General features: G+C 32.9%; 1 protein-coding gene across 8 annotated transcripts; it reads right to left on the bottom strand.

Annotated features, from left to right (window-relative positions):
* Positions 1 to 446: 446 nt before the first annotated feature.
* LOC108460248 (serine/threonine-protein kinase EDR1) lies at positions 447 to 15246 on the bottom strand. Of its 8 annotated transcripts, none has more exons than XM_053026959.1 (17): positions 14713 to 15198; positions 14489 to 14632; positions 13542 to 13940; positions 11066 to 11269; positions 9867 to 10055; positions 9401 to 9660; positions 8533 to 8622; positions 7860 to 7955; positions 7199 to 7297; positions 5165 to 5279; positions 3536 to 3836; positions 2233 to 2356; positions 2109 to 2128; positions 1717 to 1873; positions 1121 to 1409; positions 936 to 1008; positions 447 to 835 (listed from the first exon to the last, which is right to left on the bottom strand). In XM_053026959.1, exons 3-17 carry the CDS (start codon positions 13788 to 13790, stop codon positions 753 to 755), a joined length of 2349 nt encoding a protein of 782 aa, XP_052882919.1. In that variant the 5' UTR covers positions 13791 to 13940; positions 14489 to 14632; positions 14713 to 15198; the 3' UTR covers positions 447 to 752. The 8 variants fall into 8 exon arrangements, with proteins under 8 accessions (XP_052882919.1, XP_052882920.1, XP_017615164.1 ...); XM_053026960.1 differs by having other exon boundaries at positions 14716 to 15198; XM_017759675.2 differs by lacking the exon at positions 14489 to 14632 and having other exon boundaries at positions 14713 to 15246.
* Positions 15247 to 23893: the final 8647 nt, after the last annotated feature.

Genomic DNA, 23893 nt, shown 5'->3' with positions numbered 1-23893 from the left:
GGCAACTTCTAATTGTGAGGGTCTCAAACTATTTTCTTCTATCAATTCAGTTTAACGTTTAATTTAATATATAAAAATATACTAATATTTAAGAAGAATGTTATCTTTTAAGGAAAATTTATTTGGCATTGCAGTCTTCTAAAGAAAACAAATTGCATTTTGCATCATGTGCAAAAGATTGTAGATTCTTATAAGATATCAAAGTAGAATTGTGAGGAGTTCCTTCTTTTCTTTTACAACAACAATACATGTTCAAATAAAACCCAAACTAAAATTTTAAAATAGAAACCTCACATGATATTTAAACACATTTGGATACTCAAGTGCAGGGCCGCCAGCCATTGAAATCATACAAGGATCAGAAACTGAACCCACATTATGCCCAGTAGGATTACTTTCAAGAGTCGCCGCAAAGCATAGCATGTACCCAAACAAACAAAAACTAATTATAAGAAGAAAGGCAAAGATTCATAGCTGGTCTGGATTTCATCTTTGTATACTGCCAACCCTCTCTACCAGCAGGAGAAGATGTAAATTACAAAGTTTTTGACTTTCCTCTTCCATTTTTTTTTTTTTGCTAGTCACGTACCACACCACATGAGAATGAAAAACTCTAAAAGAAAATCTTGTTTTTAGAATGACCGGGAAAATTATAGAAAGAACAAAAAGAAAAAGTATAATACAACCCGAAAAGCCGACAACACTGTTAACACCTCTACCAGGTTTTCTATACAAACAGAATGGTAATGGTATCAGCAGAGAGAGTACTCGCAATCAAGCAAGCGCGATAGTATTTCCCCACAACTCGGCCGCTCTTCCGGTTCTGCCCAACAATCTGTGTACCCAACAAATTCAACCACCCCCCAAATGTGGTCCATGAGATCAATAAGTAAAAAAAATCCAGTAAAAATGTATGAAAACATTGTCTTGTGTACCTGAAATTAGCCTGCCCAGTGGACCTTCGGGAATCTCCAACCTTGATCCTTCGTTTGCAACAGCATAAACTACCTGAACCAGTATAGCAAAATGAATATGTATATATCTTCCAATATTGGAAATATATCTATAAGGTAAACTCATGTTTTGAGAATGACCAAGTAACAAGCATACAGCATCATACCCTTTCTGGTGGTACACCTTCCCATGGCCTATTTAAAGTACAAAGTTCCCACATTATCACTCCAAGGCTAAAAATATCACATTTTTCAGTGAAAGGTTCATTTCGAATGAGCTCAGGAGCCATCCATTCAGGCGTTCCAGCAGATGCGGAGTCTCTCATAGGTCGGCTGGTCATTATTCTGGACAGACCAAAATCACATATCTTAACAGTCCAGTGCTTATTCACAAGGCAATTTGCACTTTTCAGATCACGATGAACAATTTTCATCCGATGCATACACATCAACCCCCTATATGAACAAAGAGAAAAATCTAGTCAGCATCACATTTTTTGTTTTACTTAAAAAAATGTATTCATGCACAAACCATCAGTTCATTCATCCCAACATGATCAATTAACCTAATTATACAGGTCCAAATATATTTGAAAATAAATTGTTTTTCTACAAACTCAACAAGCTTGAGTACAAGAATGTTCAGACTCTAGGTGTAAATATAAAACTTCTGAAAAAATCTTCTTAATTGTACTATATTCCTTTCAAATATGAAGGCAAAGAAAGATATGCACTTTGTAATTGATGCACAGGCCTAACAAACCTGCAGATATCACGCAACATTTTCAGTCTCCTCCGCCAGCTCAATCGTTTTTTCTGACCACTCAGATGGATCAAAAAGTACAACGATCCTATCTCCATGTATTCAGTAATCATCGACAACTGTGGTGGCTTTGTGCATGCCCCCAGAAACAAGATAACTGCAAAAAGCAGAACTCCTTGATTTACTTGATGATGAAACAAAGCAAACTTGCCAATGTTTCTTATGGTTCAATAGGAATCTTGTATATATGAGATAACTTACTAAAGACACACCGCCAGTGTTTATTTATTTATTTTACTTCATTTTCTGTTTGTTTTATTTCCGGTTGGACTACAAGACAATCCCAGACAAACCTAAAAATTAAAATTCTAGAGAAGGCCATAGAAATGTACCATTGGGATGTCGAAGTCGGCTGGAATCACAAACATGTAGAAACACAGTTGAATCAAGCATTATCAGAAAGATATTTAAACAGGAAAACATTAATAACTTTGGAACATATGGACAAAAGGATACCTAAGAATGGATATCTCATTGCAGAAATCTTCCATGTTTTCTGCAGTAAGATCTTGCTCCAAAAACACCTTGATTGCAACATCTGTTCCATTCCATACACCCCGAAAGACTTCTCCAAAAAACCCTGGACAATAAACACAACAAAATGTTGATAGAAATACAACCTGCTCAGTGAGAGTTTTCTAGAAAGATGGTATTTCTATCCATAATTAAGCACAAAATATTAATGCTTTGTCAGGCAAATCAATAAAAGCAGTGTCCAATGGCTTTTCATATGGTTTTCTGATATAGTTTGCAGAGGCTATTAAAGCATATGATTAAAATTTGCTGTTTATATGGTCTCATTTTATAACCTTCACAACTGACACCTAAAAAAAGGGGGTAAACAAAATGAACAGAAAAAATTAGATGACACTTCCTCTATTTTGTCCAAAAGCATACAAAAATTAGAAATATATACATGCATAAATATACAAAGAAAAAAACCCAATTTGAAAATTAATGATGTACAAAATAGCCTCTCTTATGCATTCAACTGGAGAAAACAATTGACAATAGATGAGAAGGCCCAACTTGAATAAAAAAAGCACCAGAAACTCTGAAAAGAAGAGGTTCAGGACTCAGGAGACCACCGCATAAGATTCAAGTACAAGTGCAATACCAATTGTACAACTAACCTAACTAGTGAAAAAACAAAACAGGTCACATATTAAACAATTGAGAGGTTAACAAAGACCATGTACTTCAATATCATACTAAGCATCCAACCTAAAATGAAGAGTGGAGATTCCCTATATAAATATAAGGCAAAAAAGATTAAACTTCACTAAAGTGAGGTAACAGCATTTAGCCTATAACTTGAAACATGATAAAACCATCAGTCTAGTGGTTTCTCTAATATTCATCTGATTCAAGTGCCTGATATTTATAAGTTTTATTCCTGACCATTCTCGTGAAATTGATTTTGACAATCAGTATCTTGTCAATCTAATTTTCTGTAAGCATCATATCAATGTCACCATTCATTTCAAAGTTAGACTAAAGAAACCTTTAATTGGCATTATCGTCTTATTCAAATGCTGCTGCATTTAAAGTAGCATTTAGGACAGCCAGTGCTTTAGCATTTTGTTCTATACCAGTTCCCCCAAAAAAAAAAAAAAAAAACAACCCAACAGAAAGAAAGAAAAAAGAGGCAACTGTTCTGCGAAATATGAGAAAGAAAATGTAATGCATTAATCTAAATGAAGCAGGCGCAGGTAAGTTCATAGCAATTATACCATAGAAAGTTGAGAAGAGTGCTTACCTATCCCAACACGAGTTCCGACAGTTAATTCGGAGAAATCAATATTCCATTCAGTGTAAGGTAATAAAGGGTTATTGTTGAACATTGGAGATTCAAGAATTTTATTCCATGTTGCTACCATTTCATCATTTGCTACATAGCCTGAAACTCCAATTCTCTCTGAAGTTCGACTCCTATAGCCATGTGGAGATGATGGCAGTGATATAGCTCTTTGAGAATCTATTTCGTCCCTAGAAAGGTTATACAATGCAGAGCTCCCGCCAGCAATATTATTGTGGCCATCAAGATGGAAGTTTGATGCCTAAGAGAACAAGAAGAAAACTTCAATGACCTATTAATTGTATTCAACCACATCCTCTCAAAAGGAAAGCATGTTCCAGTTTTCTGTTTTAAAGCCTTGCCACTAAACAAAGATTTTGTGGAATTAAGACAACAAAAAGAAAATAACAAAAGTTAATGTAACTATTTTATGGCAATTTGCATATAATCTGTGCATAGATTAGTTCTATTGCAATCAATTCTTTTATGGAATATTCGCACTGTGCAAATGGTAACAAAACAGAGTACAACTTTCTTATTTTAAAACCAGTAGCACAAATTTATGATATTAGGGAAATAAACAAGAGCAAGAGGAAAAAGTTTCCTGTGTTGATGTAATAACTTTACAAACATTAGAAACAGATAAGAAACAAGCATAAATCAGGTAAGGCATCAGAGCAACAATCATCAAAATGTGACTCTTAACAGAGAAGATAAAAAGCACTTCTTGTCCCTCTCCACATTTTAAGGAAATATAATTCATGTCGAAAGGAATTTTCCAACATCTATAGCAGCAAAAGTAACTGCACAAATCTGAAAGCTTCCCTATAACTAGGAGTCCCAAACTGATTAGAGGTCTAAGCAAATACAGTCAATTTCTTTTGTGTGTGTGTGTGTGTCTATATATATACAGAGAGAGAGAGAAAAGAGATCCATTTACACTAATATGAAACTGTATTAGTTTTACACACCTTCATAACTTTTATATGATTAATATTTTAACAAATCAACTACTGGATTTAGCAGTATAATCATATTTATCATGCATGTAAATTTCAAATCAATTAGATAACTCCATAATATTGATTGAGAAAACTACATTTTTTTTTCATATATACTTAATGGTAGGAATCTATTACATCGAACACAGACATTTTATTTACTCAAAACTCGACATGCATAATCAATGTTAATAAAACATGAATCATATAACCTGTTATGAGAATGTGTAAAAACTACTTCAATTTTACACTAATGTCAAAGGATCCCACCCAGTCATATATAAAATTCTAAACCCGAAATGATTATATCAGAAAATAGAAACAAATACCATATAACAATAGATACAATCCCCTAAAAAATGCAATTAATTTAAAACAAAACCAAAACTGTAATTATCAAGTGAGACTCATATTATGTCCATTAAACAACATCTCCTGAAATGATCGACAGTGGTGCAAAAAAAATGTAACTGTATAGGCATAAATGGTGAAAGGCATGTTTGCCTTCTTGAAGGGATAGGGAAAAAGACTTGTTCAAGTGCAGAACATCCCACCATGATAAAGTAAATTTTTTGTAAAAGAGACGTACATTTTCCTGAAGATCTGGACTCCTATCAGTTGAAGAATGGGAAAAAGATCTATCTTCCTTGCGCTCTTGCAAAAGACGATTTTGCTTCAATGTTTCATTCATAGCTCTTACAGCCCTGAAACAATACAGACATAATTCAAGTTAAACAACTACATAACAGAATGCATGCCCTGCCAAAAAAAATATCCCAAAAGTTTCAGAAAATATGCAGCAAAATGCACGTTCAGGTAACACCAAGGAGCAAACAAATAAATATAGGCATCACTTGGTATGCTTTATCAAAATATATTAGTGGATTGAAAACTAAAAGTCTACTGAGGTAAACAACTAGACAAGGTCATTTTAAACATTAATTGTGCAGTTCAATATCTAAAATTAATATGAACAAAAGCAAGAAGCCACCTTCATATGAAGCCTATAAGAGACTAGTTTTTTGTTTCATTTGATAATAGGATTAGGGATGCTAGGGTTTGAACCCAAGCTGTCATGCCACACAAGCCTCTTGCTACTAGAACAAAAGGTTGTTGACAAGGATAATTATGATTAATTCCAAAGCTATTACCCATGAATAACTTTTTAAAAGAAAAAGATAAACTAGATTTTTCTATCCATTACATAGGGTCCAAACAATAAAAATACTTGATGCAATTGACAAATTAATATCTTCTATATAAAGGAAGAGAATAAAGGAGAAAAAAAAAAAAAGAGGAAGATTAGATGTTTAGAAAATGTTTCCCTTTGACATCTCCAGTTTTACCCAGGAAAAAAAATCAAATAAGGGTATAATAACCAAATCTTTGTTTACCAATTTTCAGCAAAAGAGGAGATTTACATAAATTTGCTCCAACTATTTGGCCATGTTGGAAAACCAATGTTCCAATTTGCCAAATGTAGTTATTTACATTATCTTGTTGACCAATGATCATACTTAGCGTAACAGGAAACAGAAAGTACAAAACAATTTCTAAAGCTAAAGGAACCCTAAGGTAAGAAGGTTTATGACAAGAGCGAACTGGAAAACATGAAGAGATAAATTCAAGTTCATATTCAAGGGCTCAAAAGTTGGAGAATAACTTGTTTAAGTGGCATAATTTAAAACAATTCTAGCTGTAGAAAGTAAAAATTATGCAAACCGAAGGGTCAATCTGAAGAGATTGGTAGCACTAGATTTAATACTTAGTAGACACCTTGCATAAAAAGAAACTGTGTAACTTGCATGATAATTACGTAGGCCATAACAGCAAGACCCATGTGCCTCATTATACTACTAATTTTGTTTGTAACATAAGCCTGAGCAAATATGTTCCCAATACACTGGTTTAAGACTGCAAGAAATCAGCAATCAATTAGATTTTTATTTGATCAAATGGATACATACTATTTTTCTTTTTCTACATTTTGGAGAAAAAAGAAAGAAGGGTCAAAGGCAGGATGGCTTAAATTTTAAGATTTATCACTGAACCATCTCTCACAATTGTAGACAAGCAAACCAGACTTAAGGAAATTTGTGCTCCCTCCCCACTAACAAAAGAATTGTATATCCACATTTTTTGTGCTGTCCCCACCTTTTTTTGAATGTAAGAAAAATGTCCAAGAGATTTCCAGTTTGAACAAACTATATAACGAAACTCTAGGGTACATGTTAGAACCTGACAACCTTAAATCACATCTAATTACTCACAGCAAGTATCCTGAGTACATCAATTTATGCACTTCAGATAAAGTTCATTTAAAAGATTTTCAACATATTAGCACCTTTAAGGAAGTTATTGATATTCAAGGCTCCAAAGAAACTTCTATCTGTTGGCCCTTCTTTTTAGTGAATTGTAAATTAAAAATCCATTTTAATTAAGGCCCAGAATGGTTGAGCTAAACCAAAAAGAAAATCTGGGAAGGCACCTTGGAAGTAGAAATGAGTTATCTTAATACTAGAACCAGAAGAAAAACAGAAATGCTAGGAAAATGAGTGAGAGAAAGAAAGCTAGATCAGTCAAGCATAAGAAGAAGTAACTCTTAACAAGAAATATAATCAACCTTACGATATCATCACTGATCTCTGGAGTCATGCTAATGCTTCTTCTCCTTATTCTACGAGCTTCAGATGTTGATGCACCATCTGATCTATAGCTAGATCTACAGTTCAAAGATAGCACTAAAATTTGTCAACAATTTGACTTTTAATTCTAAAGTTAATTTACAGAACACAGGAAAGGGAATGAAATGAGATTAACATTAGACCAGAACATTCTTTTCATTAAAGCCAAGGTAAGCATATTAAACTAAAAACAGACATCTGAATTCAGAACATCACCGGCTTGCAAAGCAAGATAACACTACCAGATTACCTGAACAAATGCTTATACACAGAACACAAGTATTTATCTTGAAATACTGGTATGATGAATAAAAATACAGTTATGGAAAGAAATCTGTTTGAAGGAAACTCCAAACTCAGCTCCACATCCTCTCTACATCCAACTCTAATACCCAAATGAAAGAAGTTTTGCAGCAACAGAAGAGTTTGGGGGAGGGAGGATGGAGATTTGCATGTTTTGAAATCAAAGACACAAGCATATACTGCAGCCTTATCATCACTACTCATGGCAAATATATGTTTTTCAGGAAACATGAGAACCAATTTCTGAATGAAAAAAGTAGATTAGATTTAATGAAAAAGAATCCAATCAAAAGGAACCTTGATGCAGTAATATCATCACCAAAATCTCTATGTGAATTCCTATCACCACTTAGCTTGGACCTTGCACGTGCTCGAAAAGATGGATGCTCTGGACTGCAAAGCCATTAAAAATTTAAAAGAGCAAGAATTACTTAACACATACTCTAATACAACTTACTGCCAACATGATGCAGGAGAAAAGAAATGAATTAGCCTCAAATTCTGTAACGTTCAGTTCTATTGTCCTCCTTGTATAGATTTAGGTTACCTTGTCTATTTATATAGTTATTAGTTTTAATTATTTTCCAAGTATCAGGATTTTAGGGTGATATTGGTATTCTGCTTTGTAATAGGGTCAATTAGGTTTACCATGACCAATGTTGAGATATTCTCCTATTGAGTTTCTTCCCTATTCTCTAATTCTTCTATTCCTCTCCAATTCCATTCATTTCACCTGAATTGTTGCCACATACCTCCGATTTTCCCTATACATTACTATTGTATTCTCATTCTCCAACCTGTTCTACATCACTGCATTGCTATGGCATCCCATCTATAACTATTTAATAAAAAGTGCAGGGACCAACAAGAATATCCGGTCATAATAAAACACAAACCATATAATAATAAGATCACACCATTCACTTTTAGCACATATCAAATCCAAAACACAAAAGGGCATGAGAGCAACCTGGAACTGGCGGTCCGCTGTTCAGCAATAACCTTTCTTCGGCTTCGACGCCAGAAAGTCGTAGCAATATTCGGTTCACTATGTGACAGACTAAGGAAGCAAAATAAGTAAATATATAAAATTAGAAATTATCAGAAATGCTATGGCATATTAAATATTCAATCAAGCAGGTATTTTATCTTGTGAGCTTGGAAGCACAGGCACACAGATAAAACGGGTATGACATGACACAACATAGAAACAGTAATATTGCAATTTCTAAAAATTTTAAGACACAGTTATGACAAGACTCAGAAATAAATTTTTTTATATAATACTATACAATAAAATAGTAAAATTGATATTTTTCAATAAAACATTAATATGCAAATAGCTTTTCAAAATTTTTAAATTAAATTCCTTCAGAAAAAATTGCTCATTGTAGTTCCAAATTTGGGAAAATTGAAAAAAGAAAAAGATTTTCATCACATTTCTAGGCATGTCAAGCCAAGTCCAAACAAGTCCAATCATATCCTGACATGTTTCTGCCATTTATTTTATTTTTATTTTTTGATGTGTCCTCGCATCTGATATGTATTCTATCATGCTGTTGACAATGTGTCCGATACTTGGATGCTCACTTGACAGAAGTGTCTGTGCTTCATAGATTGTGAGATGTCACAAGACCTGATCTAATTTTGAATGGAACTGAAGGTTCTCAATTTTTCAGCACTGCAGCAACCCAAACTAGAATTATAATATTTTACTTATCAAAATATATTATCTTTCTAAACATCTCACAAACACTTCTGACCTAGTACATTATGTCAAACACGCTCAAAAGGATAGTATGTGCAATATTGGAATGTGTCAAATGTCATCTGCTGACCTGTCAGGCTCAACTTTCTCAGAAAGTCCATAGAGAGGACTATTTGGCTCCAATGGTGAATCACAGGAATCATTTTCAGCAGAATCACTCTCCCCTGCTGCTGAAATATGGGTCATAAAAATAGCCTTTGTTGATCTAGGTATCAACTGACCCGGAAACCGCATAAGATCAACTAATAGCTCCACAGAATTTAACACAACTATCACAGACATGTGTTTATAAGAATCTGCGCACTCAATAACCCCATCATTTGGCAAACCCTGAAAGAATGACACAAGAAATTGGCACAGCCTTTCAGTCAAAGATCTGACAACCAACAATAAAGAATGCCTTGGAAAATCTTCTATATTATCAACCTAATTTCACACAGTCTGAAACTTGAAACTGAGATATGGTATATATGGAAGAGGAAATAAATCATTTAATCTAACCAGACAATTGAGAGGGAGGAAAGAGAAGAGCTTACCATCATGAGCTTACTTTCAAGCCCTACAGTATCTGCTAAAACTTTAAACAAAATGGCTCGTGGGCGACACAAACCATGTTTTATTTGCCCCAGCAACTGGACACCTTGATTTTCAAGCATGTGGGAGGTTTCATCTAGTACAGCTTTTGCTGGACTCTCCACAGTGGTACGTTTATAAAAATCAGAAACCTAGGTAAATAGCAGGAATCATTATAAACAACCAAATTAGAACTGAAAAGATGAAATAAATGCTTACAAAGGACCTCCAATAGGAATGCGCTATGTTGCTCTAACTCTTCATTTTTCCCAACATATATACACATCCAACATCCATATCTGACACATATCTGGACATGGGTATGGGTATGATTCTCCAACTATGTGGAGAAACTTAGAAAAAAAAAAAAGCATTTTTGTATCGGATGCATACCCATATCCAACATTCACCTCCAAGTAGGAGTAACATAGGGAATATGAGTACAAAAGACAGATTAACAAAGATCATGACATTATTGCCTTGTCCCATTGTTCAAGGGCAAAACTAGCCAGCATTGACCATAGGTTTTATCCTATTTATTTCTCATGTTAATGCAGAGAACTGAAATTAAACTATATAAAGACCTACGAAGGTACTTTATCAACATCTGGAATTACTGAAATTTCAAATTTAGAAATTTTATTCCATGGGCAAGCACAAACAGAAACAGGCATTTTGTTATGTACCTTCTAGCCTACAAAATTCCCTTACAAAATCTTTTCATGTATGTTACAGGCCATATTTATTTCAGACTACTTAACATTTAGCAAATATCAGTAGAAAATTGCCTGCAGTGAAAGGGATATAACACTTCTTTTTGTTACCAATATCACTAGAAGAAGCTGAAATATGTTAAAAGTGGTACAGTAGGAAACTTTTGTACATAATATGTCAAATAGCATGCACCTTAAAAGCTCACAAGATAAAGGTCATTCATGAATGACTGACATAGTGTGCTTCCATAAAGAAACTTTATTTTCAAAAGCAAAGAAAAGAAAATTTATCTGATAACAAGAACAGCATTAAATAGATGCATCTAGCCATATATTGCTATTGACAAGGCAACAAAACAATCTGAAATACAGTCAATGAGAACACTAGGTGTCGTGGGCCAGAGGAAGATCGGCTAAAGAAGAAATGAAATAATAAAAACTATTCTCACCAGTCCGGCAATCTTTTTAATCATTGCAGCTGGATTGGAATTTAATCCTTTAACCAGTGCCACAATCAACTGCTTCAGCATAGATAGCTTTTTATCTTTCTCAGTATCCACAAGAATAATATCAGCTCTATAACCTTCTCCACCCAATGCCTGAAGCTCTTCCAATGTAGGAATAGTGTCAAAATGCTCCTTAAGTCTTTTATCCTGCGAGTAGTAATACTACTTTAAAGAACAATCATATGAAACAAGACCAAATGAAAATCTAAGTGCAGAAATCGTGCATTTGTTATTGTCAGTACACCAGCACATATATGAACCATATATCATCCAAGTAACAGCATTAAACAGGCATAAAATATATTCTGATTTTACATTTCAAGGAATTTACAGAATCCTTTGTGGAGATTCCTTGCCGGATTTCTTTGCCAGGATAAAAAGCATTTCCTGAATAGTGTAAAGAAAATATCTGCTAACAGAACAATAAAGGACAAGGAGGTAGCTACCCTTTTTTCCTTCAATAACAAGTTTTTATCCAATAAACCAATTGCAATTAATTTCTATCTTTATGCCATTACTTTTTCCTCGGCAGAGTACAGTTCAAGTAAATAACCATCAAATCCACAAAAAGAAATAATTTCCTTTCTTCAAAATTCCATCACATTTCTCGGCATAGAAGCATTGAAGTGCTCTGATTCATTATTTGATGATGTAAATGCGCTCTTTCATTCTTAAGAAAAATGAAATCTATTATCATCACACACTAACAAGATTTTGATATTAACATGTGCTCTGAAAATGCTTACAGCCCTCCATATTCTAGTCTATCCAATGTTGGACATACAAGGACCTGAAAAATTATCTTTACCTTCTGTGTATCTCAAGGTGTATGATTCATGTTTGATTTTTTTCACTAGAGTGATCGAGATTCAGTTGATCTAGGCCAAAAGCTGACCTACATCACAAGACTCCTTCTTTGAAACACTTCGGAAGTGGCCCAGTAACAATAATGAACCAGAAAACACAAAACCATCTTATTTACTCGAGAAAAAATGGTAATCCAACCACATCCATCCTGTTCCTCATAAATAAAGTTTAAATCCTTATAGATGAAAACACTTGAGATCAAGGTACCATAATAATTTTGAAAAAGCTGTTATACTTTTCTTCATTATCTGAAATTCTTTAGAGATTAATTATCAGATATAGATGGCTCTTCATAAACTTTGAAGCAAATGTCACATCAGCCCCCCCTATTTCCTTCTGTGTATCTCAAGGTGTATGATTCATGTTTGATTTTTTTCATTAGAGTGATGGAGACTCAGTTGATCTAGGCCAGAAGCTGACTTACATCACAAAACTCCTTCTTTGAAACACTTCGGAAGTGGCCCAGTATCAATAATGAATCAGAAAACACAAAACCATCTTATTTTACTCGAGAAAAAATGGTAATCCAATCACATCGATCCTGTTCCTCATAAATAAAGTTTAAATCCTCATAAACAAAATTTAAATCCTTATAGATGAAAACAATTGAGATCAAAGGTACCATAATAATTTTGAATAAGCTGTTATACTTTTCTTCATTATCTGAAATTCTTTAGATATCAGATATGGATGGCTCTTCATAAACTTTGAAGCAAATGTCACATCAGCCCCCCCTTACCTCAATTGATCCTCACAACATAAAAACCAGAGTGGGGAAACTTGCAGCAAAAGCCTTCTTCGTTAACAAATGAATTTTAACCACCTCAGTTAAAAGTCAAAAGCCTTACTTGAGTCAACCTCTCTTTTACATCTCACCTAACCCAAAATCTTTATATCATTGCTCTGTCATTTTAACACAGCATATTCCTATTCCAAAACATCAGCAAACAACATCACTAAATCAACTTGTGGCAACTAGACAAACAAGTGGTTAATACCTGAGTAAATGTATCTATAGTGATAATCACTAAGCATTCCCACAAATAAGAGGTAATACCTTAATGAACCTATCAATCAAAAAAATCCATTCATTTCAAATTATATCATTGACTCATCATGATATGCTTGAGGAAATTTGTTGAATCCAACAATAGATATCCTAAATAAGCCCATCAAATGTCATCATAATATCCTAAATAAGACACAAAATGAAGATGAACATCTATCTTTGAACAAGGAGGGTGGAGAGCAATAGAAAGCGCTTTGAAACTAACAAATAGATTAAAGTGAAAATATCTACAAAAGAAACAACTATTAAAAATCAAAATAGATAAGAAGCAAATAATGAGGGGGAAGAAAGCAAGAGGCCATTATCATATGAAAATATCAACAAAAAAAAAAAAACTATCAAACATCAGTATAAATAAGAAGAAAATAAACATGGGGAAGAAAGCAAGAAGCCATTATCATATGAAACTCAATTTCAATCAAAGAACAAGAAGAGTTGAGCAGCTAGTACAGTACAATTAATCACAAAGTAACATATCCTCACCGGAATGACAGAATAGAAGCCGTTTGGAATTGGTTCAGAAAGCACTCCAGAGCTCCACAAAATCTGTGATGCTGTCTGAGATGACAATCCATCTTGCTCAAAAGTTCTAGGCGATTCCCTATTACTTGAACTCTCTTCATGAGAACCTAAAGAAACAGAACCAAATTTTTCAATAAAATCTGAAGACCACCATGTTGCATTAGAATGCCCTTGCTCTTCGGGACCAGCATCATCTCGTGTCTCTTCCATGTCCTTAAGTATTTAAAATGCAAAACCATATTCGCCCCTACTTCTCAACCCATAAAAGATATTTTAAATCTAGGAATAGTTCGCAGGAAACAAATCATATGATGACAAGCTTCTTTTCTACTGACTTGCTCAAGCTGGAGGCCATCAGACCTGAAGAGAAAAGATCATTAGACGAAATGGGCAAAATTTTTTGCTTCTGAATTCAATAAACATGCAAGATGTAGCACCTATTATTAAAGGGGAAACACCTACAAGCAAATGAAGCCAAGACAAAGCAGAGTACAATGATAATGTCTTCAAACTTCCCTTAAAAAGCCTTTGGTCTTATTAAAATCCAAAAAATTATTATTTCACAAGCATATCAGCCAGCCTATCCAATAAATCATTTTATACCAATATAAAGATCACCAACCAACAAATATTCAGAATAAAATAGTCGATCCCCACTTAATAAATTAGTGAAATTAACTCGTTTCTATCTAATTCCTACCCACTAAAAAAAAATATCCATTCCAACTTGGGAAAGCAATTGGAGTTCTCAAATGATTAATAATCTGATAGACAAACATACAAATAAAGCTGATTAACGAAGAAAAATTATAAATCAAATTAGAAGATCTACTAACAGAAAAACCCAATTAGACATATACTTGAAACGAATCAAAATAAGCATCGCATTTTCAAAAAAAAAAAATTACACTTGAATCCGACTCTCTTTTATCACCGATAATCGATAATACCAAACGGTTGGTCTTTCCCTAATCGACAACAAAATCTAATCCAGCTCCAGCCCAAACACGGGAAAAATAGATTATTCAATCGCAAATAGCTCGTCTCTAAATCTGTAAAACTAAGAAAATAAAAACAGAAACTGAAAGGATGTGAAATGAAAGGAAGGAAGAAATTGAAATGACGAAGTTACCACCAGCAGATCCCTGCATTTGAATCGGACACCGACGGCATTTGAATCTCAAGCCATCCGTTTGTGAATTAGCCCCATCTTTTTCGAATCACGCATTCTTCTACACAAACTCAGCACCAGCCAGAAAGATACTGATAATTTATTGGTTGAGAATAAGAATGCAAACCTAAAGGAGAAGGGAACGAGGAAATGAAAGAGAGAGAAATGAAAGAGCGATGGATGGGATTTTTTGGATTTTAATATTAAATAAGCGATGTGTAGTCGTTTATTAATTATTTCTTCTTCTTTGCTTTTGTTTGATCTATTGAAGAAACCAATGGCTTTTTTACTTCTGAGTTTTTAGGGTAGGAGGAGAGAGGGTGGGGGAGGTGGTGAGTCACGTGCTGGGAATCTGGTGACCCCTCCCCGACAGCCAGCTGGCAATGGGGTTGGCTCTCATCTTCCTCCGCGTGAATCACCCCCTCCTTTTTACCTTTTCTTTATTTATTTCTGCTCAAATTTCAAACATAGTCCCTTTACTTATCAATTTCTTCCAATTTAATCTCCTTCTTTTATTTGCTTAAATTTATTACTTCAAAAGTCATAACCTTAATATTTTAAGGAGGTGGTCTCTCATTTGGTTGTTAGTGTAATAATATTAGAAAAAATTTATTGCATATTATTATAACAGTTAGATATAAAATAAAGAATAATTCGTATAAATTTAAATTTGAAATTAAAAATATTAGTAAAAACTCTTATAAAAATAAAATCTCTTCAATGTAGAATTTTTCTCTCTTTGTTAAAAATAAGTTATGAGAGTAGTTAAATGTTACCAATTGCATTAGTTTATTGCAAACTCGTATATTAAAACATACTTAAAAAATAATACTCCTACCAAACCCAAAATAAATGTTGTAAGTAGTTTAAGAATTATATAAAGAAATTACTTCTAGAAATTGAAACCCTGTTAAAATCCTTGAATCAGCTCGTCCATCGAAACTTCCATATCAACCCATCCATTGAACCTCCTACAAAGTTATTAAATTTCTCTCAACATTGTAACGTTTACCTCATTTATAATTTTGTAAAAGGTTAAATATAAGATTAGTACTTAAACTTGTCCACTTCTCTTAGATATATTTGGTTTATCACTTCTCCTTTATGGCATCTTGCTTAACATGTTTGTTGGTGGATTCTGGATTTAAGATTAGAATTTGAATGTTAAAGAAACCCGAACATTTTTTTTAAGCTCGATTTCATGGAGTAAACCAGGGATTTGGAAAAAAAAAATTTAAGGGTGGGGGTTGACAGAAGAAAGATGTAGAAGAAGACCTAGAAAAAAAAAAGAAAAGAAAATGAGAGAATGAAAAATAAAAGAAAAAGAAAAATGAGGTATAATAGGACGCCACATGGCAGCGACAATTGGCCAGCGCTACCATGTTATCAAAAAATTAACGGTGTTAGTGTCAAGTACCAATATAGTGGACGGAAAGAAAGTTCGGGTACCAATCTAGGAAAAAAAAAGTCATAAGTACCAATCTGGGAGAAGTGGACAAGTTCAAATACTAATCTTATATTTAACCCTTTTGTAAAATACTAAATTTTTTTTACAAAATTGCTAAATTTCTTATAAAATTGTTGAATCCTTATATAATTAATGAATTTCTTAAAAAACAAGGTGCTACATCATCATCGATAAGAGTTGTAACTTATGGAACAACATAGAGTTTTCCAAGTATCCTTGATGGAGTATTCATGAATGTTGAAATTTTTTATTATGATTTATACATGTTATAACCTTATAGTTCACTCGAGCATCAATCTTTTGTTGGTCTTCATAACTGATATGTAATTGATCTTTTCTTACCCATACTTTCTTATAAGTGGTTCTACTTTGTTTTTTTGTTCTACTTTCTTATAGAGTTTGCCTTATGCAACATTTAAATTTTGCTTCCATTTCAAATCAATGAAGAGCTTATAACATATAGGTCTAGTGTGTTCTATAACACCACTATAATGACATACAAGTTTACCATTCTTCTTGCTCCATACTTATTGTTGTCAAGATATTATTCTTTAAGATGTGGCAACATGAGATGGGACATCCATGGTATTTCTCCCTCTTCGATCATTATTCAACCTATAGTAATGTGGTCTAATATGCTCAGCCTTTCCATAACAGTGACATATAGGCTTTCAAGATTTCTTTAACCTTAATGAAAAATAGTTGCGGAAGATATTTTCTCACCATTATCAATATATCCTAAACCTCTATCTCTATTTCCCATCTTACAATAACCAAGATCTCATCAAGTTTCTCATTCTTATAACTCATTTTCTTTATGATGGTTTAAGCTTCTACAAAATCCTTCTAAACAACATTCAATTTTGTCTTTGTGTTTCAAGTTGACTTCATAATCAATAATAATGACACAATCTCTTTGAAAGCCTCGTCAAGCTTTACATTTGTCTTTTCAAAATTACCAATCACAACATCTTTTTCTTTAACAAGTTTCATGTAACACCCATTGCCTGGTCCCGTTGCCAAACCAAAGCTATAAGGAGTTATACAATTAATGGAACAATTACTTGCAAATTTTAAATCCAAAATTTAAAATTAGAGTATCAAATGAACTTACACAACCTTTTAATAAAACAAAGACTTTACATATAATTGGACGATTTAACCTCATACATTCAAAACACTAGTTTAACTAAGATTATAAGAGTTCTTCTCAAGTACAATATGAGAATTTAAACCCAAAAGCTGCCCTGTCATCTATACATGTTGCAACAAAAGGTTTTAGGCTCATACTAGGCTTGAAGACTCTGGCTAGTCTCTCTCAACATCGCACAACGATGTTGATTTCCTGAAACTAAAGAAGAGAATCATGGTAAGTTCGTAAGGAACTTAATGAGTTCAAAATAAGTTATTTTTTTATGGCTAGCTTTAAGAGTCTGCCATGGTTTATACTCAGATAAAACTTGCGCATACATATGGCGTTCATGGAAATATAACATATAAAACAATTATCGCAATTAAAACTTAGACTTTATTTTATAACTACATAGTACACGACGCATGAGTGTTTCTCCCACTTATGATTATAGCGCTTATAGTCTCTACGTACAAACTTGTTGCGAATAACCTTGACAGATAACCCACTATGTGGATGGATACATTTTGGATTCACTTGGCGAATAGTCTTACGGATTCTTACATGTATATTCGTAAATGTAAATTCATATATGTGCATTCGTACACATGAGTTACCTCCAAATTTTCATATGGCGGAGTCCCACGTAAAGCTTTAATATGAAAACTTGAAGACAAGCCCACTGGACTGTCCTGACTTGTGTATGCCCATGCATTTACATCTCTACTCTGCCATAACTCCTTTGTTTTTATCATTATTCTTCTAAACAACTTTTTTAAAGTTCCTTGTAAGAAGAGACAATTGTTCTTACAACCCATCAATACAGACCATGGAGTCATCAGATGTGTTGATATCGACTTTCACATTAAAGGCTATATTATTATTTGGCTTGATTTTGGCTTTTTGAACTTCCTTTAGATTCTTTTAAAAAGTTTGTAATGAACCTTATCAACACACATAGTGTTGGTGTCCTTAGCCTCTTCAATGGTTGTCAACTTGACTACAAACTTCTCAGGTAACAAACGTAGTATTTTTTGAACTCAGTTTTCCTTAGAATATTCCTCACCAAAAGTAGAAGCTTCATTAGTTATGTTACAAGTCTAGCAGAAAACTCAAAAAATGGATTCATTTTCACATATTCTTACAATTTTAAACTTGGTAGCATTTGAAGTCTTAACTCTAGAGGTTCCTTTGCGAGTAGTTTCCAAAATGTTCTAGACTTCTTGTGTTGAGACACATCTAGAAATTCTTCTAAACTCTTGTGAATATACACCATTAAAGATAGCATGCAAAACTTTAGAGTTGTAGTTTGCATTGCAACTTTATCTTTTTTAGTTGTTCAACTTGCTTCAGGTTTTAGAATTTTTTCAGTAGTTTGGGGATGATTCCATCCATTCAAAACGACTTTCCATGCTTTTTCATCAATTGATTTTATTAAAGTTCTCTTTTGAGCTTTTTAATGAACATAATTAAATCCATTTAATAGTGGTGAATGTATAGTTGTTTCGCATTATTTCATAAACTCTATTGTCGATTACTAGACACAAGATCTTAGTAGTTATATTAGGTGGGAGACTTTGTTACCAATTGAGAAAATGTCTAGCTAGATTGTGATATGAGATACAACCAAAAGCTTTGGTATAAGTATTGGCACAACTATACAAAAACAAAGCAAAAAATACTAGAATGAACACAAGCAAATTGGTAACTTAGTTTCGCACAAGTTTTGTGATTTAAATTTTTTATTTTATAGTGAGAGCAAATGAATTAAATAAAAAAAGATTTTGAGAAATTTTGAAAAGAAACACAAATTTAGTTGTTTTTCTTTTGACATTTCATATAATTTTAAAATTTTGTTTTATTTTTACACAAAAAGTAAATTCATTTTGGAACTTTGAAAATTTTAATAGAAATGAAATTCCTCTTTCAAATCACTTTTGGACATAACAATAAGAAATTTAAAATTAAGGGTTTCTTTTAAATACTAGTATTTCTATTTATGTTGTTTGAACAAATAATTTTAAAAGAAAATTTAAGTTATTGAAATTTAATGAAATAAAAACAATAATAAAAGAAGCATAATAATATATAAAAATATAAATATAAAAAACAATAAGTGGGTACATTAGATTTAAAAATATATCAATATTTTTTAATGATAATATGGAAATAAATGTTAAATTTAATAAAATATTATTATGTATACTGGAATCATGCAAATTAATGACTTTTTATTTAATTAATTATTTTCCCAAAATATGAAACAACACCATAATTATTTATCGAAATGTGTTTTTAACGATCTTAACTTTCATTAATGTCAAGTTTACTTTAAAATTTAATGAAAATAAATTCCAAACCCTTACCATATAAAATCAAGTAAAGAGCGTCAAGATTTGATTAAATTCAAGATTTTTTAACTGTTAGAATCAATATATATGTATTCACATCAACATTTAGGGTATAAATGAGGCAATTTATACTTGCAAGCTATTTAAATTTTTCTAAAAATTATTCATTGAATTCGTTAATTATCAAGTTAATCTCTATCTCAAGCAAATCAAATACCATACTACATGATTCAAACGACTCATAAAATTAATAAACTTTTCAATTTTATTATATTTGAAATATTTTTATATTATTAGATTATATATTACCCTTATTACTCGAAAATTTTTTCTTCTTTTCTCAAACTTCATCCTTACCCATTCAATTCAGTCTATGCCTTATCGTTTTTCCCTTTCAAGTTTAAGGGTTTTTAATATTGTTTTCACAACAAATTTAGTTTTTTTTTTTTTTCCAAAATCTCTTTAGTTACAATTTTCATACCTTTTGATTTGTTGATTTGGGTTTTCTTACTAGTTTTTGAGTAAATTTATTTAATGCCTAACTCGAAAGTATACCTGAAAAGGGAAAATGTATAAATAAAAATATAAGCTTGAAAATTAGACTTAAATAAAAAATAGACTTATTTTTTAAATGAGCCGGACCTCTGATAGTTTTTTTTGGTCCCTAACTTGGCCTGAATTGTATAGCTAATTTCATAGTATTTTACTATTATAGAACTTTTGTTTTATTTTGTTATTAATTTAGTTGCAACTATCTTAGTATAAAATTATATTTTTAATTTGTTGAAAAATACTTATTTTAATATTTTTAGTATATTTAATATATCATATTTTTAAATTTTGTTTTATTTAATAAAATAATTTTTTAATTTAATATAAGCTAAATTGAATTTAGGCTTATACAAAAATTTAAGCTCATTTTTCGGGTGAAGCCTGAGCCTATCAATCAAATCTAAAATTCTGTTAGATTCTTGCCATCTCTATTTTTTAGGAAATTTTAACCTTGGACCGGTTTGAGGTATTTTTTTCTTATCTGGCTGTTTCTCTTTTAAGTTTGAAGGAACCCAAGGTGGTTTGGCTTCCTTGCTCGAGGACGAACACTAGAAGCAGTAGCTATAGTGCATCAGATGCACATATTATTACAAGTTTTTGGTTTCTAATTTTTTTTTACAGCATTATTGGTGAATTCTTCTATTGTAGCTGTGAAAATTTTAGCTTTTTGATAACAATATCAATGAAAGTAGTGAAGGAAAGGGAGGGAGTTTCAGTGGAGTAAAGAAGAAAAATATAATAAAAATGGAGTATTTGGAGTGCCCTCCTCTTTAAAAGGAGTCTTTAAAAAATATATATAGGGGTTATCTGGTCGAATTCCAAATTGAATTTCAGGTCAGACTTCGGGTTAAATTATAATATATTTTATTTTATTACAATTGTATAACAATTTGTCTCCTACTTTGTCTAAGAAGAGTTATATATTGACTCTTCTAAGACAAATTTACACGCCTGGAATGTGTAATTGAGAGCTCACTGTTAAGTTTTAATTTGAAACTTTATTGAGCAAATTTTGTTATTCAATAGTGTAATTCAGGAATTAAAAATTGTATTGTAGAATATCGTGAACTGTACTTCTCGTAAGTAAAAATTTGCCCCCTCACTTTATAGAAGAAATTAGCCAGCTTTAAAAATGACAGTCGCGATATTAAATCAAGTTAACTCTTAGAAAATTGAAGGTTGCAATCTTAAATAAAGTGAACAGTAAAAATGACAGTCGCGATATTAAATCAAGTGAATTGTTAAAATATCGAATGTCGCAAAGGTCATGATCGTTTCTTCTCTACATAGTTATGATATGCTGCAGGCAATTGATGGGATAAGAACAGTCTGGCTTAAGCATCAATGATCTACAGAACAAAAATCACCGAAGTTGGGGTGATTGTTCCATTCATTGCAATTTTCAAAGTTTTTTTATGGCTATGTTGGCCAGAAAATTTCGACCGCGGCTTCTTAACAGAGCCATCTGAATCCCAACCTTCTGTCCTATCAAATTTCCATATTGGATCTTCATCCTATCATTAGCCATTTCTGAAAGCCTGCGACCTCACTCTTTCGATGGCCTAACTAAAACCATAGACTTCTTCTATAATGAGAGCTTGAAATGAAATAGTTGAGGTATCGCTATCGAAGAGAAGGTTTCTCAAAGCTCTTTTTGGTTTCAGCTTGCTTTTGATGCATTGGACATCTTACGTAACTCCTTAATCATAAGCTCGTGGAAGTTTAAAGTAGCTTATTCCAAACATAGCAGCAACTAGCTGTTATCGACTTAAAAGGATATGCCAAAAAGCTGCAATTATACACATTACTTCAGTGTCCAAGCAACATCATGACTGCCCTTTGAAGCTCATCTATCATACATCAAACTACCTAATCATCAGCTTTCAAGATCAGAACAGAATGAACTTCTAAAGAGCTCATCGTTGAGCTTAGACCGGAAAGATGAACACTAAGCTAAGGTAGCAATAGCTCACCTTTTACAGGAGGCAGAGAATAAGGTAAAGATCTCTGTTTCTCCTCACAGGTCATGGCAACAAATTCCATTTCCTACATATATACAAGACACGCAAGATACACCTCGATAATGATAAAAGTAGTCTGTCAATCAGAAGTAAGAAATCAATGCAAACAATTGTATAGCTTTTGAGTTCAAAACTATAAATATGAACATGTAAAGGTACTCCAAAAGTCGAGGACAGATAGTGAGGAAAAGACACTTCAGCATTCCTATATAATCTAAAACTGTTCATCCAAAATCATAATGCTTAGATGATAGTAAAAGAAAAACTTATGTCAATTATAGCATGTTTTCACACGGCAGCTAAATGATAGGATGACAGTTTTGTAGCATGACATGGGAAAACAATATGTACCTTAAGAGAGCAAAATGCAGGTCAAGATATCATAAAGCAAATACACAGTCCTTATACTCCACATGATAGTATCGAGGGAAAACATTGATGAAAAGTGTGCTGGGAAATTATATTGCTTGGTTCATAACGACAGTTATTTATATGGAGCAATGATAACAAATATATCACCTGGTAGTAGCTCAGTTGCTCAGGAATCCAGATATGCATCCTGCAGCCATTCATGCCTCTCTTACTAGCGATAGATATGAAACCAAAAAAGCTTCAACTATAGTTCACATCATCTTATACTCGAACGCTTCTAAAGTGTTCCTACTACATCATTAAACAGGGAAGAATATAGAAGTGGTAAATGAAATAAACCAAAATGAAACAACATCCAAAAACAGTTTTCTTTCCCCATGTATAAAAACATCTGTAATAATCTGGTTCAAGCAAAACAATCTCTATCCAAAATTAGGCAAAAATTCCAAGCCTAGGGCCAAATTCTAAAGGCTAATGCAAAACAAAGATAAAAAACCAGACTAGCTGATGTAATAACCACCCACACAAATATGATCCACCAAGCCATAAACAAGGATGCTTCTTTAATAAAAGCAGAACAAGCATAAACCTAGAACTCCAATGACTATAGCTCAGCTATTAGACTTGGACTTGCATTTAGTCTACTAAAAGTTACCATAAAATTGCTTTATCTTCCTTTTTATTATTTTATTTTGGTTAAGGGAGATTCGAAAACTGCTTTAGCACACCGACATCATGCACCGACTGAGCCCAGCCAAGAACAATATCAATACTAAGACACACCTATCTTAATATCTTATACAACAGGATCAAGAAAATTAAGAGACACATGCACAAACAATTCCACAAGTATTAAGGCTCCAAAGCTGCATACCTTAGTTGGTTGTCGAGTGCTTCTTTCATCCAAGCCAGCAAATCAGTCGATTTGAAGCTGAACCACATCCTTTCCTCCTCACCGTTCTTCACCTCAGCTTTCCCGAAAATTCCGCCAATAAATGGCGAACCCCATAACACAGATGATAGGAACCAAAATCACAAATGTATCCATAAATAGCTATGAAGCACTAAAGAGGCAGAAGTATGTGTTGGATATAGTATTGCCGGAGCCCTTCCCCTTGCTTGGCGCGGCTTTTGGCGGTACATGTCTCTTTCCTCTCGATATCCACCGTTGCCATTGAATAGTACTGCTTCTCAGCTATTGCTTTTGAACCAGAGCTGGAAAACCCAAAGAATTTGTCAGTATTGG

Source organism: Gossypium arboreum, chromosome 4 (assembly GCF_025698485.1).
Source record: "Gossypium arboreum isolate Shixiya-1 chromosome 4, ASM2569848v2, whole genome shotgun sequence".
Lineage (NCBI taxonomy): Eukaryota > Viridiplantae > Streptophyta > Magnoliopsida > Malvales > Malvaceae > Gossypium > Gossypium arboreum.
Note: the sequence above shows the minus strand (reverse complement) of the source record. Positions and strands in the feature narration are given on the sequence as shown.

Bases quoted from the DNA above. Each gene is read 5' to 3' on its own strand.
- LOC108460248 (XM_017759675.2), bottom strand. From the start codon at position 13,790: ATGGAAGAGACACGAGATGATGCTGGTCCCGAAGAGCAAGGGCATTCT. The intron at 8,623-9,400 runs GTCAGCAGATGA...TTGCTTCCTTAG, and splicing joins GAGAAAGTTGAGCCTGACAG to TCTGTCACATAGTGAACCGA. The intron at 7,298-7,859 runs GTTCCTTTTGAT...TTTGAACTGTAG, and splicing joins GATGATATTACTGCATCAAG to ATCTAGCTATAGATCAGATG.